General features: G+C 46.5%; 1 protein-coding gene across 2 annotated transcripts in view; it reads left to right on the top strand.

Moving 5' to 3' along the window:
* FNDC1 (fibronectin type III domain containing 1) overlaps positions 1–22,327 on the top strand; it is a 96,097-nt gene that overhangs the window by 39,845 nt on the left and 33,925 nt on the right. For both annotated transcript variants that reach the window (XM_007111972.4, XM_024122624.3), the window contains 7 exons: positions 3,641–3,847; positions 8,985–9,083; positions 10,569–10,686; positions 12,650–12,837; positions 13,551–13,658; positions 16,332–16,520; positions 17,951–20,539. In XM_007111972.4, coding sequence (XP_007112034.2) covers positions 3,641–3,847; positions 8,985–9,083; positions 10,569–10,686; positions 12,650–12,837; positions 13,551–13,658; positions 16,332–16,520; positions 17,951–20,539 — 3,498 coding nt within the window. The remainder of the gene's footprint in view (positions 1–3,640; positions 3,848–8,984; positions 9,084–10,568; positions 10,687–12,649; positions 12,838–13,550; positions 13,659–16,331; positions 16,521–17,950; positions 20,540–22,327) is intronic.

The raw sequence follows: 22,327 nt of genomic DNA, 5'->3' as shown, positions 1-22,327 counted from the left end.
CCCGCTGAGTATACTGTCTGATTCATTAAAAAAAACGCCTCCATGCAAATGCAGTGCCCACTGCGCGAGGCAGTATGCTCTCCCTCGGAAGGGGGCCTGTCCAGCTCAGAACCCTTGTCCCACATTCGTTAGCAGAGGAGGTTGGGTGTTTGGTGGGGCGGCTCGTGGGTAAGGGGAGAGCACGAATGGAAGGGGCGTAGGTGGGCGAGAAGGGAACTTGGCATCAGTGGCTGAATACAGGCCTCTGCTTGGCACTTGGCCGTGTGGCCTTGGGTCTGTTACTTCACCCCCGGAACCTCAGTTTTCTCGTGGGGATCATGACATCGACCCTGCTCACCTGGGAAACGTTGGAAGGACGATTAAAATGAACCATATGCAAGAGCTCGTGACCAACTGGGAGGTTCTGTAGAGAGCAGTCAGTGTGGTTGGCTGTACTGGCCTCAGCCCTGTTCCCAAAGCTTGCTCAGCAGGCCTCGCTTCGTTCTCGAACCCTGGAGTGGAGGGTTAGACAGCAGGCTGGAGCCTGGGGGAAAGCCTGTACAGTCCGAGGGGGTGGCATGGCCGACGCTCAGCGGGCCTGGCGTGGGTCAGGACCTCAGGCAAAAACCCGTGCCGTCTGGGACCGAGCTCCTTGTTCCTGGAACCTCACCCCTTCCTCCTCCTCAGGGACCCTGTCATTCTGGGGCATTCCAGTGGTCTTTTTCCTTATTACTGTTTGTTCGGAATTTTGCTATTGAGTGTCAGGGGCTGTTTGTCCTGGAGCCCAGCCCTACAACACTCCCCAAGGTCCGCCAGTAAAAGCGTGCTCTCCACGGACGCTGGTTCCACTGTAAAATGGGAGGCTGGAAGGGTCCCAGGACAGGGACAGAGCCACAGGGCGGGGAATGCCATCTCTGGTCAGTAATTTATTTTTTAGCTGACTCTTGTGAGACCCACGCATGTGTTTTCGGTAACTTTGCCCATTTTGCTGGAGATCATCCCGGAAGTCGCACGCTGATGTGCTGCCTTCTGCAGTGGAGGGGAGCGTGGTTGTGTCCCATGGGGCTTTAGAACAAGAGCTGTGGAAGGCAGCCCTGAGGCTGACCGAGTCGGTGACAGCACCGCGGACACCCGCCACGTTTCCTGCTGCCGCTGGGGAGATAGGCTGTGGTAGCCAGGTTGGTTGGGGGGAAGCTGCCAGTCCCACTGGGAAAGCGAGCAGAGCAAATGGCCTGTGGCAGCCTGAACAGGAGTCATTTCTCACCCCCGTGTCACTGAGGTTCCCTTGAGGAGGTATGAGCTTTTCTTAAAAGTAAAATAAGCATCGTATGTTGTTGGCAGAGATCATTTTCACCTTATAGACTTTTTAAAAAACACAGCCCTGACCCCTGCCCAAAGCTGGACACTCTGGAACCAAACACCAACCTCAGGGGGTTCACCTCGGAGAGGCCATGGCATCACTCGTGAGAGGGGCTTCTGTTAAAACAGTTTTGTGGGTGGTGATAGTTTGTATCAGGGGCACGCAGGGTAAAACATGACTTAGAAGATGTAAGGAGAATGGAGCAAGGTTTTTTGCTTGCTTTAAAATTTCTTCTCCCGACCTCTGTTCCCCTGCTTATGGCTCATGTCAAGTTTATTTCATAACTTCGCATAAATCTGAAAATGACACATACTCCATTCTTGAAAAGTTAAACTCGGTTGTGTATTTTGTTCTGAGGAATGTCCTCCAAAAATGTGCTGACTTCAAAAACCAAACCAAAGCTTCATTGAGACTAAACACGCTGCTCCTTTTCCAGATTTTGCTCTCCATAAGTGCTTTTCACAAGATATTTTCCCTATTTGTGTTTAAAAAACTATTCTTACCCTAGCCCCACACAAAGTCTGTTCAGCAGTGACACATGCTGATGGAGAAAATCCATGTCCACCGTCCCCCACAACACTTAACAAGATTTGCCAGCCTGTACCTTTCTAGAAACACTGGACGTCACGTTGTTATGAGTATGTAACAAGAGATTCCCACTAGGGAACTCATAAGAGTAATCAGCTCATAGGATTAAGACAGGAACTCATTCGATTCATCAATGCTGTGCCATTAATGACTTGGGCTATTGGTACTGGACACTTTGGGCAAATTATTTTCTTTTGAATTATAGAGATAAGCATATTTGTCATTTCCGTAATTGCCTGGAGGTCCCTAATTTTTATAGAGGCTAGACCTTGAAATGGAGCGCCTACCCCTGACCTTGGAATAAAACTGAAATTGTAGTATAACCCCAGAGAAAGTGGTTACACCCACATCACCAGGGTGCAAGACAAAGTTTTGTATAGTTAGTTCATTGACTACATTATTGGATTAAAAACAAAAAAAAATCTCAGTAATCTCTACTTTGTGTACTGGGGAAAATATCTGTTGAACCATTATATGGTATTCTCTTAGTAGCCTTTAGGAATGGCGGTGCCCAGTGACTGATTAGATAGCTCCAGCTAATATTCAAAAGGATATTCCTTTTGGTTCGATTCAAGACATTGGAGCCAGGTGTCTGGCTTTTCGGAATAACCATCTCCAATGGCTATTCACTGTGCCATTGAAACTCACTAACTCATGACATTCGTTTTTGTATTTTGTCTTAGTGTTGAAATGTTAGCTTAGGTGGGAATTTTCCAGTTTAATAAAATTAGTCAGAACTGATGGCGGGGTTGATATACGGAAACTCATTAGGTAACTGGATCCCCAGAAATGTAGCCCACTGTCAGAACCAGGCAGTGTAGTTGTCACATGGTCCATAGCCCTTGTTCCCAAGCTTATCAGCTCTAAGTTGATGTAAAAGCAAAACGTTGAACACTAAGTATTGGCCACTGGAATGCCTTGTCTTGAGAACGTTAACAATGAGAGAGATCCTTTTTTTTTTTTTTAATTTGGTTGTGCTGAGTCTCAGGTGCGGCATGCCTGTGGAATATAGTACCCTGACCAGGGATCGAACCCGGGGCCCCTGCATTGGGAGCACGGAGCCTTAACCACTGAGCCACCAGGGAAGTCCCTAGAGCGATTCTTGAGATTTTCAGTTTAGTAAGAAGAGTTCTCTAAATGGACTCATTTAGCAGGAAGGCAACAGCAGACACGGGGAATAGCAGCTGGGTTTGTCTGAAGGGGCAAGACTTGGACGTGTAAGAGAAATTAAGATCAAGACCAGAAAGCGGATTTAGTTCTTAGTGATTCACCATAAAGACAAAAAAGCCCGTTTTTTTCAACTGTATAGTGGAAAAGCTTCCAGGAGGACAGTTAAAAATAGCATGAAAGTGTTTGCTACATTTCACGCTGACCTTTTGCTTTCACTAGAAGATATATAGTTTTGGCTTTAATGGGGCAAGAGGAAATAGATGAAAAGGAACATTGTAAAACATCCAAGATTTCTGGCTGGCAGTCCCACAACACAGTATGTTTTCACTTTAAGTCCTTGAGATCTCTCGGTGGGGAGGAACGTGGACACAGAGTGTCGATGCCCTTGGGGGAAGGATGTTCTTCCTAGAACTGGTTACCAAAAATGGATGTTTTAAGCCAAACTGCTAATTGTGGCGGCCAGTCTTTGGATACGCTTTCCATCCTTGATGGTGAGCTCCAGGGTTTGCTGTTTAATGGTCTCTGTGTCATGTCCTCTTTAAGAAAAGGACGTGCCCAACAAGCCCTTGCGGGTCCGAGTCCGCCCCTCCAACGACCAGCTGTCCGTGGCGTGGAAGGCGCCTCACCTGTCTGGAGCTAAGAGTCCACGCAGATCACGGGGCTTCCTTCTGGGCTACGGAGAAAGTGGCCGGAAGATGAATTATGTTCCACTGACGAGGGATAAGCGAACGCACGAAATTAAAAAGCTAGGTGAGTTTCATGTTCATTGCTATTCGATGTTTTAATGACGTTGGCTGTCATTTCACGATTTTGAAGTCTGTTCGTGACAGAGCGTCGTATTTCAGTTGTAACGTTCATTTTCCAGGTATTACAGTTATTCAAAAACTCATTCTCTGTTCTATCCTCCGTCCATGCCTCCATTCTTTCCACCTTCTGTTAGTGGTGGGACAAGGCTGCCCAACCAGTGCCCTTTAGCGGCTTCCTGACCCAGTGGCACTGGGTCATTTTCCTGGACGTGAGGGGGCGGGGCTAATGCTTTTCCATCTCGGCTCTGCTTTCATCATTTTGCTCTCTAAGCTGCATCTTAGATCCTGGGATACTGGACCTTGCGTCCCATCGAGATGAAATGTGGTGGCAGCTGATGGAGCCTGCGGACCAAGGCTGCCCTCCTTCCTCTTTGCAAGCCCTCACTGGGTGAAGGAAGCATCAAAGCACAGGCCGTGGAGGCTGTGACCGGGAGAGGTTATGTGCTTGGTTGCTTGGTTCCAGGCCTGACCTCTGCTGGCCTTGCCCCTCGATAGGCCTGGACAGTGGACCCGGACCACGCTCCCAGGGGCGCAGCAATGATCCCTCACGCCTGGCGCTTCATTGGGGGTGGAGACACTGCAACACTCGTGCAGCACTTCTGCTTCTCTCCCTTCCCTCATGCCCCCTTACCTACGTGATGAGTTGGGCAGGAGGCGCTGGGCAAGCGTGGCTCGGGCCCTCCCTATCGCCTCCTCTGGGGGAAGCCAGGCTGCAGAGTACACATTCTGTTCTGCCCCTCTGTGCCCGAGTCGTGGAGGGCCCAGGGCTCCTGGGGCAGCAAGGTCTGTCTGACTCTGGGCTTTGGTGTTAGAACGTACACCTGCCCCGTGTTCTCCAGCTTAGTCTGTAAGAGCCATAGATATTTTGGCCTCCACTGCTTATTCTTGTTCACTGTCTAATTAGATCGGTGCTCAGGCAAGGAAGAGGGTGTGGTTTACTGGGCCTTCCCAAGACTCCAGTGGGAACGAGGGCCTCTTCGAGACGCGGTCATCAGGCGTGGCTTGGCTCCCGGCCTACGCAGTGAGGGGCTGGAGACTGACCTGGGCAGATTTGAGCTGGTGGAGACACCGAGCGGGAGGCCAGGCCGGACTCGCTCCCTGAAAGAGTCTCGGAAGTTACCTTCACTGCTCTGCTCCCACACCCACTGTTGGAAAAGTCTGTTGGGTGGTCAATGCACAGGGTCAGCCTGGCGTTCTGTGGGCTTTACGGGGTCTCCTCGTGGTGGCACAGGCAGCAGTGAGCCAGGCATGGCGTCGAAGCCTCAAAATAGACTCCAGACTTTTTCCAGCCAGAAGAGACCAGCTACCTGTCTGCTCCAAAGCTGCACGAAAACGAGGGATCGTGGGGGCGAATGGAGAAATCCGAGCCGTCCATGCTTCGTGAAGCCTGGCTTCGGTATTAGCAGTGAGACCCAGAGCTAGAGGCTCACACCTGGAGCCACAGAATAATTTGGGGACTCTTCATTCATTCATTCATTCCCGGGCCTACCCCTTGCCTCGAGTGGTTGTACTGTGCAGGTTAAGTGGCTCTGTTTTGGTGATTCAGGCCAAATTCTACCCAGGGTATCAGCAGATAAGTAGTCACTAGTTTTGCATTTCTGATACTGTAGAGAGAGCTTTTGTAAGTGGAGAGTTTTCATTGCTCTGCATCTTTCATAGACACCACACATTAAAATGTCCTTTGGTGTCGACAAATTTTTCATCTGACCGGTTCTGTTAACTTTTTGTTTTCTCAGTAGTGAACCCCTGGCTCACCTGAGTGTAGCAAAAGGATTTTCTTTTTTTTTTTTTTTTTGCTTCCTGAACTTGAGCAAATGTTGGAACTGAGGTCAGTGGTGGGCCCTGATCCTGGCCTGAACCGACAGCTCAGGACTCTGGGGCTTCCAATACAACCTGCTAGCTTAGGAATTTTCACCAAATAAAAAGCATTGGAAAAAAAAAAAAAAAAAAGCGTTGGACTCGCCATTGTGAACGATCTAAGTGGTCACCTCGAGGAGGAGGTCTCACTGGACACTTGCTCCATCCTGGCCAGGAGGATGGGATATGATGTGAATCCCCGTGGATGTCGGCGTGGCCTGCCCTGTTAGGGGATGCCTGTCTCCTTGTTTTATCCTGCATAGGATTTTAATTCCATTGATGACCGAGATGCCACTGAAAGCGTGGTACTGCACGGAATGGCCAAATGTTAAGGAAACTTGGAGAAAAGTGGTGGGCCTGTGGTCCTGTCAGCAGAAACCCCGCCCTCGGAGTCATTCACTAAACATGTCCTCCTGGGCATCTTCCAGGTCAGGCACCACGCTGGGTACCAGCTCCCCGGCCGTCCCTCACCAGGGCAGACGGTACCCAGAGTGCGTAGCGCTCACTGTTGTGAAAGCAGCTGGAGAGGGAAAGGCAGGCACCGGAGGCGGGAAGCTCTGGGCCTTTTGCGGAGGGAGGGAGGGCGCCAGTGCTGAACCCTGTGGTCAGAGGAGTCCCTGGGGGCATGGGAATACAGAGGGAGAGGAGGTAGCCAGCCCGGGTGAGGTGGGAGCCGGACAGTAGCGAAGAATGAGCAGGTGTACATTTGGAGTCCTCCAGAAAGTTTCCACGGGCCTTCAGAAGGAGTTTCTGCCACATTACACCGAGGTTGGGAAGTGATGGGAAAACGGTGGCTCTGACAGGGAGGGGTGGGGCTTGGGGTCCTGTGGTCCCTGGGCTGGTGACGCTGCCGTCATTTTGGAAATTTTATTTCTACCCTTTATTCAATAATCAGGAGCACAGAAAGAAGTGTGCTTTTATACTACTGTGTCCTGATTATATTTCTATGAAAAAGAGATGGACTGGTGCATACCCAGCTGTCAGGTGCTTTCTCAGGCCCGGGGTCCCTCACCGGCATTAGTAAGAGCCTGCGGTTTGGAGGCACACAGAGCTGGGTGTGAGACCAGTCCTGCATTTAGGCCATGACCTTGGGGTCATCTCACCCCACTGAGCTGGTTCCTCATCTGTGAAAAGAAAACAGCGAGAGTAGCTTCCTCGTGGGGCTTTGTCGGCACTAAATGAAGAATTGACGTGCAATGCTTAACACGGCACAGAGACCAGACCCAGTACGTGTGAATCCATTGTTCCAGTTTACCGCGGTGCAGACTGTTCCTCGAGATCATCTCGGGCCAAGCTGACCTGGAGAGCTCAGCAAGTCAAGAACCTGGGCGTTCGGCAAATCCAAGAACTTTAAGAGACGCATCGCAGATATGTAGAAGAGTCAACTGTGGGAAATTATTCTTTTCTTGGTGGTTCCTGATAAATGATAAGCCACTGCTTTTCACATTTAGTTTTTTTTTTTTTTTAACATCTTTATTGGAGTATAACTGTTTTACAATAGTGTGTTAGTTTCTCCTTTACAACAAAGTGAATCAGTTATACATATACATATGTTCCCATATCTCTTCCCTCTTGTGTCTCCCTCCCTCCCACCCTCCCTATCCCACCCCTCTCATGGTCACAAAGCACAAAGGTGACCTCCCTGTGCTATGTGGCAGCTTCCCACTAGCTATCTAATTTACATTTGGTAGTGCATATATCACATTTAGTTATTTATACATGTTCCTGGATTGTGAGGTTGAAAGGCAGAGTTTTTTCTCTGTTGACATTTGGTGTACTTGCCAGTAGCAGCAAGAAATGAACAGACCTGAAAGGACTCCAATGTTGAGAAGCTTCGTTTGATGTTCTATGAATTCAAGCGTTAAAAACTTGATTCTTCCCTTTTGTGAAAACATATATTTCAAAATTCTCTGACAGAATAAGACGTGAGACCCTCAGTCTAAATAATTTACTCATGTCACAGTATGAGTTTCACCTGCCCTATGTGTGTGTGTATTCACACACACACACACACACACACACACACACACACACACACGGGAGGGAGCAGGTTGTCAAGTATTGCCCCTTCCCTTGAAATGTGATTAGACTACAGAAGTTTACTTTACATAAACAGGGCTCTCAGTGTGAGTATCTCTGAGCATGGGTCTCCTTTTATGTTTAACTTGACATGCTGTTTGTAAAAATGACAGGTTTATTTTCCCACTGCCATATGGAAAGTTTGCAATTCCTGCAGGCAGGACACCAGTGTTAGAAGTTTCCTTTAGGGTCTTAGTGCCGCCTTGTTAACGTGCTGAGGTATTACCTGATGATATGACTATCTGCGTTAGAAGTATGTCAGGTTGCCTCATTTTTATTCTTGAATTGATCGAGGCTGCTACAGGAAACTAGGTCGATAGAACCTGGAGTTGGGCATTAGGAGCTTTAGATTTAGGGAAGATTATGAGTCCTTTTAGGGGTGTGACCTTGAGCAAACCAATCCATTTTTATGGCTTTATGTCCTTATTTGTAAACTAAGAAGGTCAAATTGGAAGCTAGCCGAGGTTTCACTGGGGTCTCAGACTCCGTGATTCCACAGCACTTGAGAGTTGTAAGTTCATTATTGTAATTTGTTTCCAAATAAAGTTTTCAAGTTTCGGTTAAGTTGGACATTAGTGGGCCCAATGCACAATTTGCGGGGGTGGGGTGGAGGTGAACTAACTGAAAGAACGATCCAGAAATAAAGGATGAATTTAAACTATTCCATTTGCCCTTAGCTAATCTTCAGAGACCCCGTTCTGAGGATTTTAGTTCGAAGGGCACAGCATCCCATCTGGGCTGCAAGCCTGGTGCACTGGCTCTTCTTGTCTCTCTCCCTTCTTTCTGATGACAAATAAAAACAGAGTCATTCCCTCCTCTATATTTGGAGGTAAAAAAAATTTAGGGAATTGTGTGGGTAAATATACCGTTCATTTCTTTTTTAAACATTGTTCATCTTTCTTTGATGCTAATGAGCTAGAAACCCATTTTTCAGGAATTATAGGTAAAAATCCCTTCCACATTTCCTGACATAAATCGTGTTCTTTTTGAGTTTAGTTCCTACCGTTCTTGGTCTCATCTGTAGTTGTCCTGAATAAGTAGGAATGCCCAGGAGAGATGAGGAGGGGAGAGGAACACAGACGAGCAGGGGTGTGCTTTCCGGAAAACCAGCTGCAGAACCTCATCCTCTGCTTGTTGGTCCACAGCCTCCGAGTCAGTGTACGTGGTCTCCCTGCAGTCCCTGAACTCCCGGGGGCAGAGTCAGCCCGTCTACAGGGCTGCCCTGACAAAGCGGAAGATTTCAGGTAGGTCTCCAAGGACGCGTCTGGTCAAGCCATGGTCGAGGGCTTGTTTGTTTCTAAATGATGCTGGCTGAGCGACAATGCACATGGATTTTATTGAGTATAAAAGGAAACAGCAGGGCAGACTTGGTCACGTTTTGGAGGCATGTGTGTTTCTTTTCTACTCAGAGGCTAGAGTGTTCTTGTGATGAAATCTATCTCTGTGCATGTTTGAATGGCTTCAGATCTGTCATGATAGGAGTGCCGAGCATTTATTCCATTTAACAGGCGCAGTCTGATCCAGGCATAAACTGCCCTTGGTGAGAGACTGGGAACAAAGGGAGAGAAAGAAGAGTAGGTGTGGAGGGGGGCAGCACGCAGGAGACGCACTCAAACTTTACTTCAGCTAAAATTGCCTAAAAATAGCATTGAGAAGAGTGAGAAAAATTGTAATAGTGTCTTGCTGGTAGCCTGGTCATTGGTTACTTACTAAGGGATACTTTTTTCCACATCCATTCAACAGATATTTTTTATACCAATCATATAGTAACAAATATACCTTTTCTGGATCATGTGCCTTAATTTAAAGAGGGAACGTACAGCGTGGTGATTTTCATGAATTTACAATTTATTTGAATTATATAATATAGCATATATCTATATATTATACTTTTATACTGATAATTATTATAATGGTACGTTGTATAAGAAAAATCCCACATGTATGTTGTTTCACTTTTTAAATTCTCTAATTGCTGCTCTAGAAGAAGTCCCTGTATCACTTTTCTAACAGGCTACATATTTCCACCTTCCCCTACTTGTAGTGAAAGCCACATCCTTTTGAAACATGATCCCTGAAACAAACAAAAAAAACCCCAAAAAACTCCAAGAGACTAAAAGCAAAACTGAAGACATCTTGTGAGCCTCAGTGTTACAGATTGAACAAAAACTACAAACTCTGTGACTTTACTGTATTCCACTGGAAACTGGCAAACTGAATTCTCTTTTCTGTCTGAATATTACTTTTAATCTGCCTTGGAAGCACAGATTCTAAATTGTGAGGACCTCGGACTCAACGTGACTCGTGCAATCGTTGAGCTAGAATTATTTCATGCCACGATTGCGCAGGAAATGCTCTGAATTGACCCTTCCTTCCGCTAAACTTTTGCCTCCTGTAAAAATTGCATTATTTCCCAGAAACTCACAGCGTATACTGAGAAAACGGTGAGTGATCTGGAGTCTCTCTGACCAAGGGCAAAGCACCTCCTTTTGTGCTACTGTTCTTATGTTGATTGGGTTAGGCAGCTTAGAATGTGTTTAAGAAGAGGAAGGGTGGGGACTTCTGGTTTTCTGCATTGACCAGTCAAATAATTGCTTGACTTTCTATTCATTTCATTTTATCTACCTCAAGCATAAGCAATTAGAAAAATAAACTCTGGGGACCAGAGGGACTCAGGGCAGAGCCTACTGTTTGGGACAGCCTTTCCATGTACACAACTGTCATTGCAGAAGAGGATGAACTGGATGTACCTGAAGACATCAATGTCCGGGTAATATCGTCCCAATCTGTGCTGGTAGCCTGGGTGGATCCTGTTTTGGAAAAACAGAAGAAAGTTGTTGCATCAAGGTACCTTTCCTTCTTTCTTTGTCTTTATTTTCTATATGAGAGACATGGTTTTTCCGGCCCTGAAGAGACGTGTATTTATTTGAACGATTGTATTTTCGGACATATGTGAACGCTGACCTCTTTTGTAGCTGACGGGTAGACTGTTGTATGACAGTCTAGCTAATCTCGAGTGTGGTACACATTGCCCACAAATCAGATTTGTGTAAGACGCACAGTAGGACCTCACCTCTCATCTGTTCAGAGTCTTAACTTGTGTTTGGAATGTTCCTAGCTTCTGTTTCCTTCTTTGCCCCCCGCCAGTTGTGTTTTGCTTTGTCTCATGAATGTTCTGTTCACGCACAGGGGATGTGGGTCCATCTTGGGAAAAGTCTTACCGTCTTGCTGTTATCCAGGAAGAGTAGCAGCAGGAAGGGTCCCGTGTAGAGTGGTGGACGTTTGTCTGCTGCCTTGCACACAGTGGTTCTTCTCCAGACAGCCTTCAGACACTGCACTGCTTCCCGTCCAGCTCCTCTGTGTGTAACAAAGTGCACGTGTTTTGTCTTAAGCCATGATCTTAGGCTATTCTGGTTTTTACATTCATTTGCAATAGCGATGGAGGAAAAACCATAAGGTTAAAATAATTTTTGTGCTAAAAAGGCCACTGGTGAATGCCATTTCTAGTTAGTGGTAGATTAATAGAGTCACAAAAATTTTTTATGTTAAATGACTAAGTAGTGTACGTAGCCAAGAGAAAGCCAAAGATTTGGTGGTCTAGTCACGATGTATTAATTTTTGAACCTATTTCCAACCAGGAAAAGTGATTATACTTTAGAAGATGAATGGAATATAATGCTGAGTGTGTGTGTGTGTATATATTTATATGATACATATTATATAGAGAGATATTAGACATTAGATAGATATTAGATATATTATTTGTACTAGATAGAGCTTCTGTTACCGTCTGCTAGTAAAAAAAAGACATCTGCTTCTTGTCAAAGACCTCAGAAAATGCATAATGATTCTCTCCCAAGCCATAGGGCCTCCCCCAACGTGAAGTGTTCCTGATTACCACTGGACTTTGATTTCCAACATCTTGATGAAAACAAGAGGGCTTGAGTTTTCTTAGCAGAACATTTATTGCGAATTGGTGTGCTGCGTCTGCAACTGAAGTCTTATCCTAACTAATTAAATATCATAATGAATAGCACACTTTTAATGCATCAAATGCTTTCTACTGTAAAGTGGCCACAAAGAAAACTTCTGAGAAAAGCAGTCCAGTAAATGGCATTTGCAACTCTTAACGTCAAGGGTCGAGGATGCCTTATGTCGGGGACTGCCTAGTATGACCGTGTTGGGTCACACCGTACTTCTCTGCCTGATAATCACACAGCAGAGTTCCTTTCATAAGCGCCTCTCTCCTGCTCTGCTTGTTACACATTTTTGTTCCATCTCATGGTAATAAGTCTACTCAAAACCACATGGTGCCTTTCCTTATAGAACTTATAGAAAACATGCCTGCTTTGGCATGAAATGAGTCTTCTTGTCTTTCTTTTCTGGAGAGCCAAGGTACACGGGGCCGGTTCTGGTTCTTAATATTACCTCTTCCACACAATGTACACACACACACACACACACACACAGAGAGAGACACACACACCTTAAGGCCCTTGCCTCAGAAAAAGTCTCCCTTCTATCCCTTCCTTTTAATCGCTGCTTGACCTTTTGAGCAATAAGACATTTTGGTGTTGAAAAGACAATAAGGTCCATCTCTTCTGGGCTATTTTAGACACATGTCCCTGGAACTTAAGTAGATCCTTTGAGCCAATAACAAAGTCAAAAGTTTAGAATTTTCTCCTCTTTGATTTCTCTACTTACCTCCCAAAGTCGTCACTTGTGGGGAAGGGAAAAGGTCAAGGAATCCAGTGTTCAGGTGCAGAGAACTGGTCAGAGGGGTGTGCTGTTACCTTGCATTTTCTTACAGACAGTACACTGTGCGCTACCGAGAAAAGGGGGAGTCCGCAAGGTGGGACTACAAGCAGGTCTCCAACAGACGCGTGCTGATAGAGAACCTGATTCCAGACACCATGTATGAATTTGCAGTCCGCATCTCACAGGGTGGACGAGACGGCAAATGGAGTACATCCATCTTCCAGAGAACACCAGAATCTGGTCTGTATTCAAAATGGCCTTTGGACTTTCAACTTCGGGGATTACCACTAAAAGAAGATTTAAGGACAGTTTAAGGAGCCAGTAGTGATAAAGGCCAGCAGAGGCATTTTTCAAAGTAACGTTAACCCTAAATTTTGGAAGCGTTTCTGTGTATGAACACAAAGACGTTTCCTTGGGTCCATGTTGTGTCCTTCACTGGCTATTTGCATGAGCATGTTATTCTGACACGTGGAGCACATTAAAACCACGTGGATAAATCCCCACCGTATGTGCGAATGCCCCTGGACAACCCATGGCTCGAGAATGGAGGACAGACTCTTCTTTTTTAAGGCCGAGGTCGTGTTTGATTTGGGGGGAGAAATTTGTTCTATATTTAAGACTACAATTATTTTCTTTTAAACTGTGTCTTTAGAAACCTTATTCAAAAGAAGCTGAAACCGGATTTTCATCTTCTTTGTATATTTCAATATTCAGCAATGAGGGAAATTCTGAATTCCTAAAAGCATTTCCCTACGTATGTCTAACCTTACTATATGAGTTGGTAAAACTGACATAAATCACACAAAGAGCAAGTGGAGAATTTTCTCTCGTGTATAATAAAAATTAACACAGTAGCTCTGCAATAAAAAATGTGTATGTAGGGACCACATGTCATTTACTGTTAGAACACCCATAAGGGCACTTTTAAACATTGGATCCTTGTCCTTTTGTAGCTCCTACCACAGCTCCTGAAAATTTAACCGTCTGGCCAGTCAATGGCAAACCTACGGCTGTCACTGTAGCGTGGGAGGCACTGCCTGAGACCGAGGGGAAAGTGAAAGGTAGGAACCTCATTACTTAAAGTATAAGAAGCACGTGGGAGTGAAATACCCCAAAGAGAGCTGTGTACATTGACTCTGATAAAAACTGGTTCTAATCGCAGCTTGGTGATAGCACAAGCAACAGGGAAGCCACATACCTATATGGGGTGCTAACGCAATGGACAAGGATGTTTCATGAGGGGTTTTCATTGTCAATAAGACCCAGGTCATCATGAAGATGACTTTCATCTTCCCTCTATGCAGGGATTTTGATGCTATTATCAAGAGGGCTGTTTTTAATTGTATGGATGTGACATCATAACTTTAACCAAACAAAATGACACCCTGTTTTTCACGCTGTGGGCCTTTTCAGGGTGCCAGTAAGATCATGGCAGGTAGAAGTGAGCAGAAATCCCACGGGACCATAAATGTCTCCAACGGGACTCTAAATATTTAATGGGCTTGAAAATCAAATAATAAAATAAAATGTTAAATGACTTTTTCCCTATTTGTCAGCATTTTGAACAATTGATTTTGGGTGGGGGGCTGGTTGAGGAAAATATGACCTTAAAATAGAAAAAAATACTGTAGATTTTTAAAAAATGCAAATAGCATAGAACATCCACAACTAGTTACATTTTAAAATGGTCTGTTGAGAACATTAAATAAAAGCGCAGATAATTTCTTTTCAACGTAAAAACATTCAAGAACCTTTTGGAAGTCTATCTGGAGACACTTAAAAGGGTGGTGTTGAGGGTTCCCCTGACATCACCTATACAAAGGTACTCTAGGGCTACTTTTTATTGTTGCTTGATTTTGGAAGAAAACTATAATATGGAAAGTTTGTGTAAGCCTAAGAAAATTCAGAAAATTATCACTGATGTTCTTCGAGAATTTCTTAATTGAAGAAATTGGGTGGTTCTGTTTTATAGTCAACTGTAAGTTATCTTTTCTGACCTATAAGGACATCTTTTCACTGAACAGTAGAAATTACGGAAGGTAGAGGTAGGATAGTATTTTCTAAACTTAATGCTTTCTCACTTTCCACGTTTTTAAAGAATATATTGTACTATTCTTGCTCATTTTTTCAGTGGAATAAATCAGAAACAAATGAAGAGAAAAAATAGTTAGGATACCCCCTTTTAATCATTCTTTTTATGACAGTTTGAACATTGGCTTCTGTATCATTATTGGGATGCTGAGAAGACTTCTGAAACTTGAATAAAGACATGTTTTAGCTGACTACCTTTTTTATAAAAAAAAGTGATGAAGTTATTTAAAAAAAGTCAGTTATTGCTCCTTTGGTGACCTTACTACCATGCCACTTATTTTTTTCCCCTCTCCCACATCTTAGTTTATATTTATAGCTCTTTGGCAAAAGAAGCTCCCTGGTAGTCAATCAAATATTGCCAGAAGTAATAAATGGCTACTGAGTTTCTATGTCCGAAAGAACTCACGTACCTCACTAACCTAAAGGTGTAGTGGTAGGATTGTAAATTCATAATTATCCTGGGGCATTTTTTATGCCTGAGAAATAGAAAACATCATAAAAGGATATACTTTGACGTGGTTAAATTTTTTCCAGATGAATTGAATCCACACAAAAAAATCAGAATTACAAAATTTTGTAGACAGTGGGTTCTTTTAATTCTTACTTTTGACCACCACAAATGACTAGTTTGTTCATTTTCAATGAGAAAAGAATGCTGGTTTTTTTTTGTTTTTTGTTTTTCAGACAAATGTACTTTTTAAAGATTAGAGCTTAGGGAAAAGGAAAGATCATCCATGCTCCCCTAGGGAGTATGATAATTACTTGGTCATTCTGTAATTGAAATTAGTTTTCTTGGTTAGCTCCTACTCATATTAATTTGATAAGTTTTGTAAATCTTGAGTTCATTGGCAGGAAAATAGGCATGAGAGTTTTTAGTTGAGGGTGAAAATTATGCTTTACTATGTGGCTTCCTTATGTTGCAGTATTTCCATATAAGCATAGAGATATATTAGTTCCTTGGACCGAATTTGCTATGATTTTCAAAGGCCCAGGGCATTATGTGTTTATAGATATAGCCAATGAAGGAGGGAGACATTAAACATCACATAAATCCATGACTCAGCAACTTTTCCTCACAGTTTTAAATACTGTGAAAAACCTTTATCCGAATATATTACGAACTTTCATAATTCCTACAAAAGCGAAATTATATTCCAAATATGGAATTTATCTGGCTTGATGCACAAATGCAGATAGCCCAGATTAATAAAATGGAACTCTTAAAGGTGTCAGCAGCTATTCAGAATCAGTTCCTAGGAATGGTCATTTTTTTTCCTGTGGTTTCTTCTCTTCTGCATACAGTCTGGCATAGTAAATTAGTAAATAAACACAATGAAGAAAAAACCCAAACACAAGGGTAAATATTTTCGGTAAATGTATGAAGACTGGCCTCCCGGGGTCCATATATTTAGTTTGCTGTAAATGGAAAGTTGCCAGCTGACCGACTCCGTAGGCCTGTCTGGTAGCCTGACTGAACTGCCAGTTCACTGTGTCTTTATGCTCCAGCTACTGACTTGGCGTGCATTGCTAGAGAATTAATTTTAGTAATGCACGTTCTAATTCATCCTGCCCATACAGTCTGTCTGCTGGACACAGGACTGTTTTCAGTTTCCTCCTTCCAACCGTCTGCCAAATCATTTCAGAATACATTCTTTCATACGCCCCGGCTCTCAAACCATTTGGAGCAAAGTCCCTCACCTATCCTGGAGACACTACTTCTGCCCTAGTGGATGGTCTGCAGCCTGGGGAACGCTATCTTTTCAAAATCCGGGCCGCAAACAGGAGAGGATTGGGGCCTCATTCCAAAGCCTTCATTGTCTCTCTGCCAACAAGTAAGTAAGCACTGTGTATCTGTGGCTCTCTTTTTCTCTCTCTTCATTACTGCTAATTGTGGTGTGTTACTTTGAATCATGCTTTTGGGTTTAGAACTGCTCTGCTGATGAATTGGGGGGTTAAGGTACCATATTGATGTCTATAATATTTTTGTGGTCCCTTTAGAAATTGGTCTCCCCAAACGCTAAAATGTTATTGATGGCTAGCAACATTAATTACCATTATAATAGTAATTATGAATTATGTAGTAATTATGTGACTAATGTATTCGTTATGTGATTCATCTTATATCATTGTGTAATTTGGGGTTTATGATGACAGGGAAAGAACATTTTTACAGGCAGAATGTGACATTTTTTAGTTGTTAGCTCATTTTAATGAATAAATGGCACATAAAATTTTTATAGTTTGTATGCCATTATTTTGGAATGCAACCTTACTCAGAAGAATTTCAGTTACCTTGTTTATCTGCTCAGTATCGAACCCCAATTTTGGTTAATAAAAACCAAGATTGGAGTGGGGTGTTTCTGGACTGTGTTTTCTTTCCTGCTTGCCTACATTTACACCAGATATAGGGAGCTTTCTCCTTCATTATATGCTGTGAGGGTCCACAGTATACTGCAATATTACACAGTTCTATCATTTAAAAAAACCTGAAATAGAAGAAGTTTGCTCTCTCTGGATCCCCCATTGCTATATAAGTTCTTCTCCCCTTACAGCATCCCTTCCCACGTTCCATCCTGCTCTCAATAAAGGGTAAATTATAGGGTACACGTAGTAATATAATGTTTTGCCTACCCCAGGGGTCTTTTTATTTTAGGCTTTATTGTGGGATTACAAATGTATCCATTATAAAAGGGATTTTAAGCAAGAAAAAAGCAAGTAAGGACATGTTATGCGGAATAGGGGACTCTTTGTAATGCCTCAAAAATTACAAATGTGTAGCTCGCCCCAGTCATTTGCAAATTACACACAACACATCTCCGTATAGCTTTCAGTATAGATCATTCAACATTTTGTGCCAGGCTTGTGTGTGTTTCTTGTCTACATTGTAAAGAATGGCTATAATGCACTTGTAATATCTTGACAGTTATATTAAGAAAGTCCTAAATAAGATTTTGTGCTTACAAAATCAATGAATTACTTCCAAGTACTCATTTCAGAATTCCTTCAGATAAGCCGTGGCATAGCCTGATTCGATATATAGAAACTCAATACACAAATTTTCTAGGACTATATTACCTAAAGCAAAATAGAACTTTAAAAGAGATTGCTATAATTGGGAAAGTCAGTGTCATGTCTAAAGAAGGAGAAGTTAACAATTATTATTACTAATTTTAAACACCTCCATACTGCCATCTTACTCATTTCCCATTGCATATCTTTCATATTTCTTCTTTGACATCAAATTCTTCAAAATCTATTACAGCCCCTACCAGTGAGTCTGATCAGCAGAAAACAGACACGGAAGATCATCACAAGCCTAAAAAGCCCGAGCCTTCCTCATCTTCGCCCAAAGCTCCAGCTTCCTCAAAACACACTCGTTTGCCTGTTTCTCCCCACGGGAGAAATGCCAAGAACCTGCTTCTTGACTTGAAGAACAAAATATTGGCTAATGGTGGGCTGCCCAGAAAAGCCCAGCTTCCCCCTCGGAAGAGTGAAGGGGTGGATCTTCAGTCGACAGAAATCACCGAGGAGGAAGTGCTGGATTCCCGAGGGCACCCACCAACCTCGCCCTCGGAGACCCAAGGCCAGAAGCCCCAGCAGAGGCCACCAAGTAGACCTGTCCACCCGGTCCTCCCTGCGGGGCGGACTCCAGGGAGAGCCCGAGCGCCGGGGCTGCCCCGGAAGGACGGCGTGGACAAGCGGGGCTCCTCGCCCGCCTCTCACCCTCGCCCAGGGGCGCCCCCGTCCGCCTCTTCGGTCCCAGCCACAGCCCCTGAGGGCCCCGCTCACCGCCCTTCCAGCTCTGATGACAACGACTCCGTGGGCCACGAGGAGGAAGGGCCAGCCGCAGGCTCCCCGCGGCCGCCTCCCAGGAGCGCAGCCCACGCCGGCCGGCACCCAGCCTGGGGCGCCCTGCGCGACGGAGGCTCCGCGAACCACGGCGCCAAACCAGCCTTGCCCGCTCGGAGGGCGCCCCACGCTGAGGATGGGGAGGAAAATTCCAGGCCTTCAGCCCCACCCGCGAGACTGTCTCCATCCCACGGGGGCCCACCTCGGCTGCTGCCCACCCAACCACAGCCCGGGTCCCCGCTCTCCGGGGGCTGGAAGGGTGGTCACGATGCGCCAGCCGCCAAGTCCAGCGCGCCGTTCCGGGCTACCCAGCCCTCCTCGGTCTCCTCTCGTCTCTCCTCAAGGACACAGGCCTCTGAAGGCGCAGGTGACTCGGACGGCGGCGGTGGCAGTGATGCTGAAGAGAAAGGGCAGCAGGCTGAAGCCACGGCCCCGACGCTGCGGTCCCGGGCGCCTGTCTCTGGACATTTCAGTGCGCTCAGGACCAGGCCCTTCGCGGCCCCCGGCAGATACCCACACAGGCTTGGCGGCGGCCGAGGACCCCGGCTACGGCCCTCCAGCTCCCCGCCGTCCACCGTGGCCCCCCAGGTTCACTCGAGGGTGAGTTCTCACCCAGCTTCTGAGCACCGGCGAGGCTTGCGCGGCCATGAAGACGGCGAAGAAGAGGCAGGGGACGAACTGCCGCTCCCGGCCGCCGTGGCGAATGACCACGCGTCTCCCTCCTCCGGGCAGCCTGTCTCCCGGGGCGCGGACCACCTGAGAAGAGGCCCCCAGAGAGCGCCGGGCCTGCAGCGGAAGGAGCCCCTCGAAGAGACGCCCAAGTCCGCGGGGACCTGGGCAGGGGCGCATCCTCAGGCCAAGTCTCCGCCCTCTGCGGCGCAGGGCGTGCAGCAGCGCACCGACGCGCGCGTGGAGGGCGGGTCTCCCCGGACGCAGCCGCCTCCCGCGCCTCGCGCGCAGCACCACCGCGGGACCGGCGGGCCCCGGAGGGTGGGCGCCGCGTCCGCCGCTCCGGAAAGGCAGCCTTCGTCGGCCGTCTCCGCGCCCCAGCAGCAGCCCCGCGGCCCGCAGAGCAGGGAAGAGGGGCGTCCGCCTTCCAAACCCCAGGCCGGGCGTCCCCACCCCACGTCGCAGGAGAGCGCCTCCTTCGCAGACCCTTACTCGTCCAGAGGCAGGCAGTCCTCCCTCACGGCGAGCTCCCGGGGGGGGCTCCCCACGTCTCCCCAGAATCAGAGCGAGGATTCCGACGACAGCGCAGAAGCGGAGACCAGGGGCATCCGGGCGCCCGCGTACTCTGCGGCTGCCAAGGTCGCCACCCCGTCCCTTCCCAAGCACCGCCAGGTGGAGGCTCAGGCAAGAAGCGCCGGCGACAGTCACCTCCGCAGACCCCTAGGCAGGCCCGGCAGCCTCCACCCCCACGCCCGCCCCAGGGTCCCCGGCAGAGCAGGGCCCCAGGCGGTGGGGAAGAAGGACGGTGCGTCCCAGGCCACGCCATCCAAAAGGGAGCCCCTGCCGTCAAAATCGCAGCAGTCGGTCTCGGCCGTGGAGGAAGATGAAGACGTGATGTTTTTTAAAGGAGGAAAGGACAAGGACAAGGACTCCCTGGCTTCCTCTGTTCCAAAGTGGCCCTCCTCCTTCATCCCCAGGGGCGCCAAGCACGTGGATGGGAACATCGCTAAGGGGGAGACAGAGCCTGCTATCGTGCCTGCGCCTCCCAGAGTGAGCTCCCCGCAGGACAAGAACGCCACCCCGGTGAAGCGTCCTCCTCCTCCACCTCCGGGCAGCTCCCCGAGAGCCACGCACCTCCCGCCCAGACACCCCCCTCGCAGCCCTGCCACCCCAAGTCCCACGGAGGGCACCCCCTCCCTGCCGCGGTTCACCACGCGCGCCCCTGCCATCTACTCGTCCACCACCCCTATGCTCTCCTTGCGCCAGCGCATGATGAACTCTAGATTCCGGAACCCTTTCTCACGCCTGCCTGTGAGATCCCCTTCCAGACAAGGTAATTTGATTTTAACTTAACATTTTCTTTACAGTTCTCAGCAGTGTTCGTAGAAATTCCTGAGAGCCTTTTATTTTATCGAGCATCTGCTCTGTCCAAGCATTGCGTTAGGAGCTTTGCAGATGGAACATGAGCTCATCCTCTTAACCATCGCCTGGGTTTGCATTGCTTCTCCTGGTCTTCAGATGAGGAAGCCAGTGCTTAGGGGTCTGAGTGGTTTGCTGGAGGCCAGACAGCTGCGAAGTGGCTGAGCTGCGATTCCATTCCCAAACACTGACTCCACAGCCCTCGGCCACTCCGCTATCCCATACTGCTTCTTTGAGTTCCTTAACATATGCTCTAAATCTGAAAATATGTCGCAGCCATGATGCCAAACTCGGGTTCCTGTGTTGTAGGTTAGTTTTAGTTGTCCCTCTGCCTGGGCATATTAAGGAGTCCACAGGAAGGAGGACCTGCCTGTGTGGGCTGGATCCGGTGCTTGTTGTTCTGCATATAAAACCCTCAGCTGAAAATGCCCCGGGACAAACTCAGATGTCTGGGGTGAGGACTGCTCAGACATTGCAATCAGTGAATGTTGCTTCAAACCTCCAGAAAAGGCATGTTAAAGACGAATGTCACACAGCGGAGTAGCAGGCCGATGTGTGACTTAGGTTGAGGACAGAATGTAGGCAGCTGTGAACTGGAGTCTACATGGACCCCAGGGCAGGATCTAAGGTATTTACCCGAAGTCTGCATTCAGTTCACTGGTGCCTTACCCTCTCTTTGCATGGAATCGGGGCTTAATAGAACACTTTTGAATGAATGTATTAATATTTGTTAACCTGTGCAATATGTTGTTAATTTAGCCCAGCGTAAAGACATAGAACAGTACCCCACGTGGAGTTCAGTTTTCCATTAAAACGGAGTCTTTTACATCAACCTAAGACCCTGATAGTAGAGGTAAAACCCACATTCCCTTGTACATAGAAAAAACTCAATAAAGTTTAAATTTTCATTAGCTGCTTGAGCGAGAGAAATGTCTCTGACCTGCAAATAGTCAGGAAGCCCAAGCACTTTATCTGGTGGGCCAGGCTGGAGAAGAATGCTCTCAGGGGAGGCCTCAGCCAGACTGCCGCTGATCAGAAAGGGCATGAGGTGAAGAGAGAGGGCAGGTACAAGGAGCAGACAGACAGCAACTGAAGGCCAGCCAGCTGGGCCTGCCACTTCCTCTCTGAGCAGATACTTCTCAAGCAGCCCCACGGAAGTCAAGCTTTGAGGCAGCTCTGTGGGTTTATTTATGCTCTGCAATTGACGATCGGGACCCAAGTCAGCTAGAAATAGTGAGCATGTTAAGTATAATCTGTGGAGGAGAGCAGGACAGCATCTCGTACACTTTAGAGAGAATTTTCCCCATCCTTCCAACTCTCCTTCCCTCTACCTTCCAACTGGCTAAAATTAAGCTACAGCTACTAGCTTTAAGGTCTTAAGCCTTATCTGGAAACTTTACTTATGCTGAACACGCTTATTCCCCCGGTAATGTCAGAAAACTGTGACTTTACCATACTTTTCATAGACATTCATATTTGTCATGTAGAAGTCACAATTTAAGACTATCATTATCTAATATATTTGAGCTATTGGTTTAAAATTCTGTTTAGTGTTCCTATTTGAAAAGATGTGTTACTATATATAGTTTGGTATGAAGCCAACTTTCCAGGAATGTTGAATTTACCAGGTTCTGTTGTTGGATTTTTTTTTTGTTTCTGTTTTGGTTTGTATTTTGTGTGTTTTTTTTTTTGTTTGTTTTTT

The sequence above is a fragment of the Physeter macrocephalus genome, chromosome 10, assembly GCF_002837175.3.
Source record: "Physeter macrocephalus isolate SW-GA chromosome 10, ASM283717v5, whole genome shotgun sequence".
Classification (NCBI taxonomy): Eukaryota; Metazoa; Chordata; class Mammalia; order Artiodactyla; family Physeteridae; genus Physeter; species Physeter macrocephalus.
Note: the sequence above shows the minus strand (reverse complement) of the source record. Positions and strands in the feature narration are given on the sequence as shown.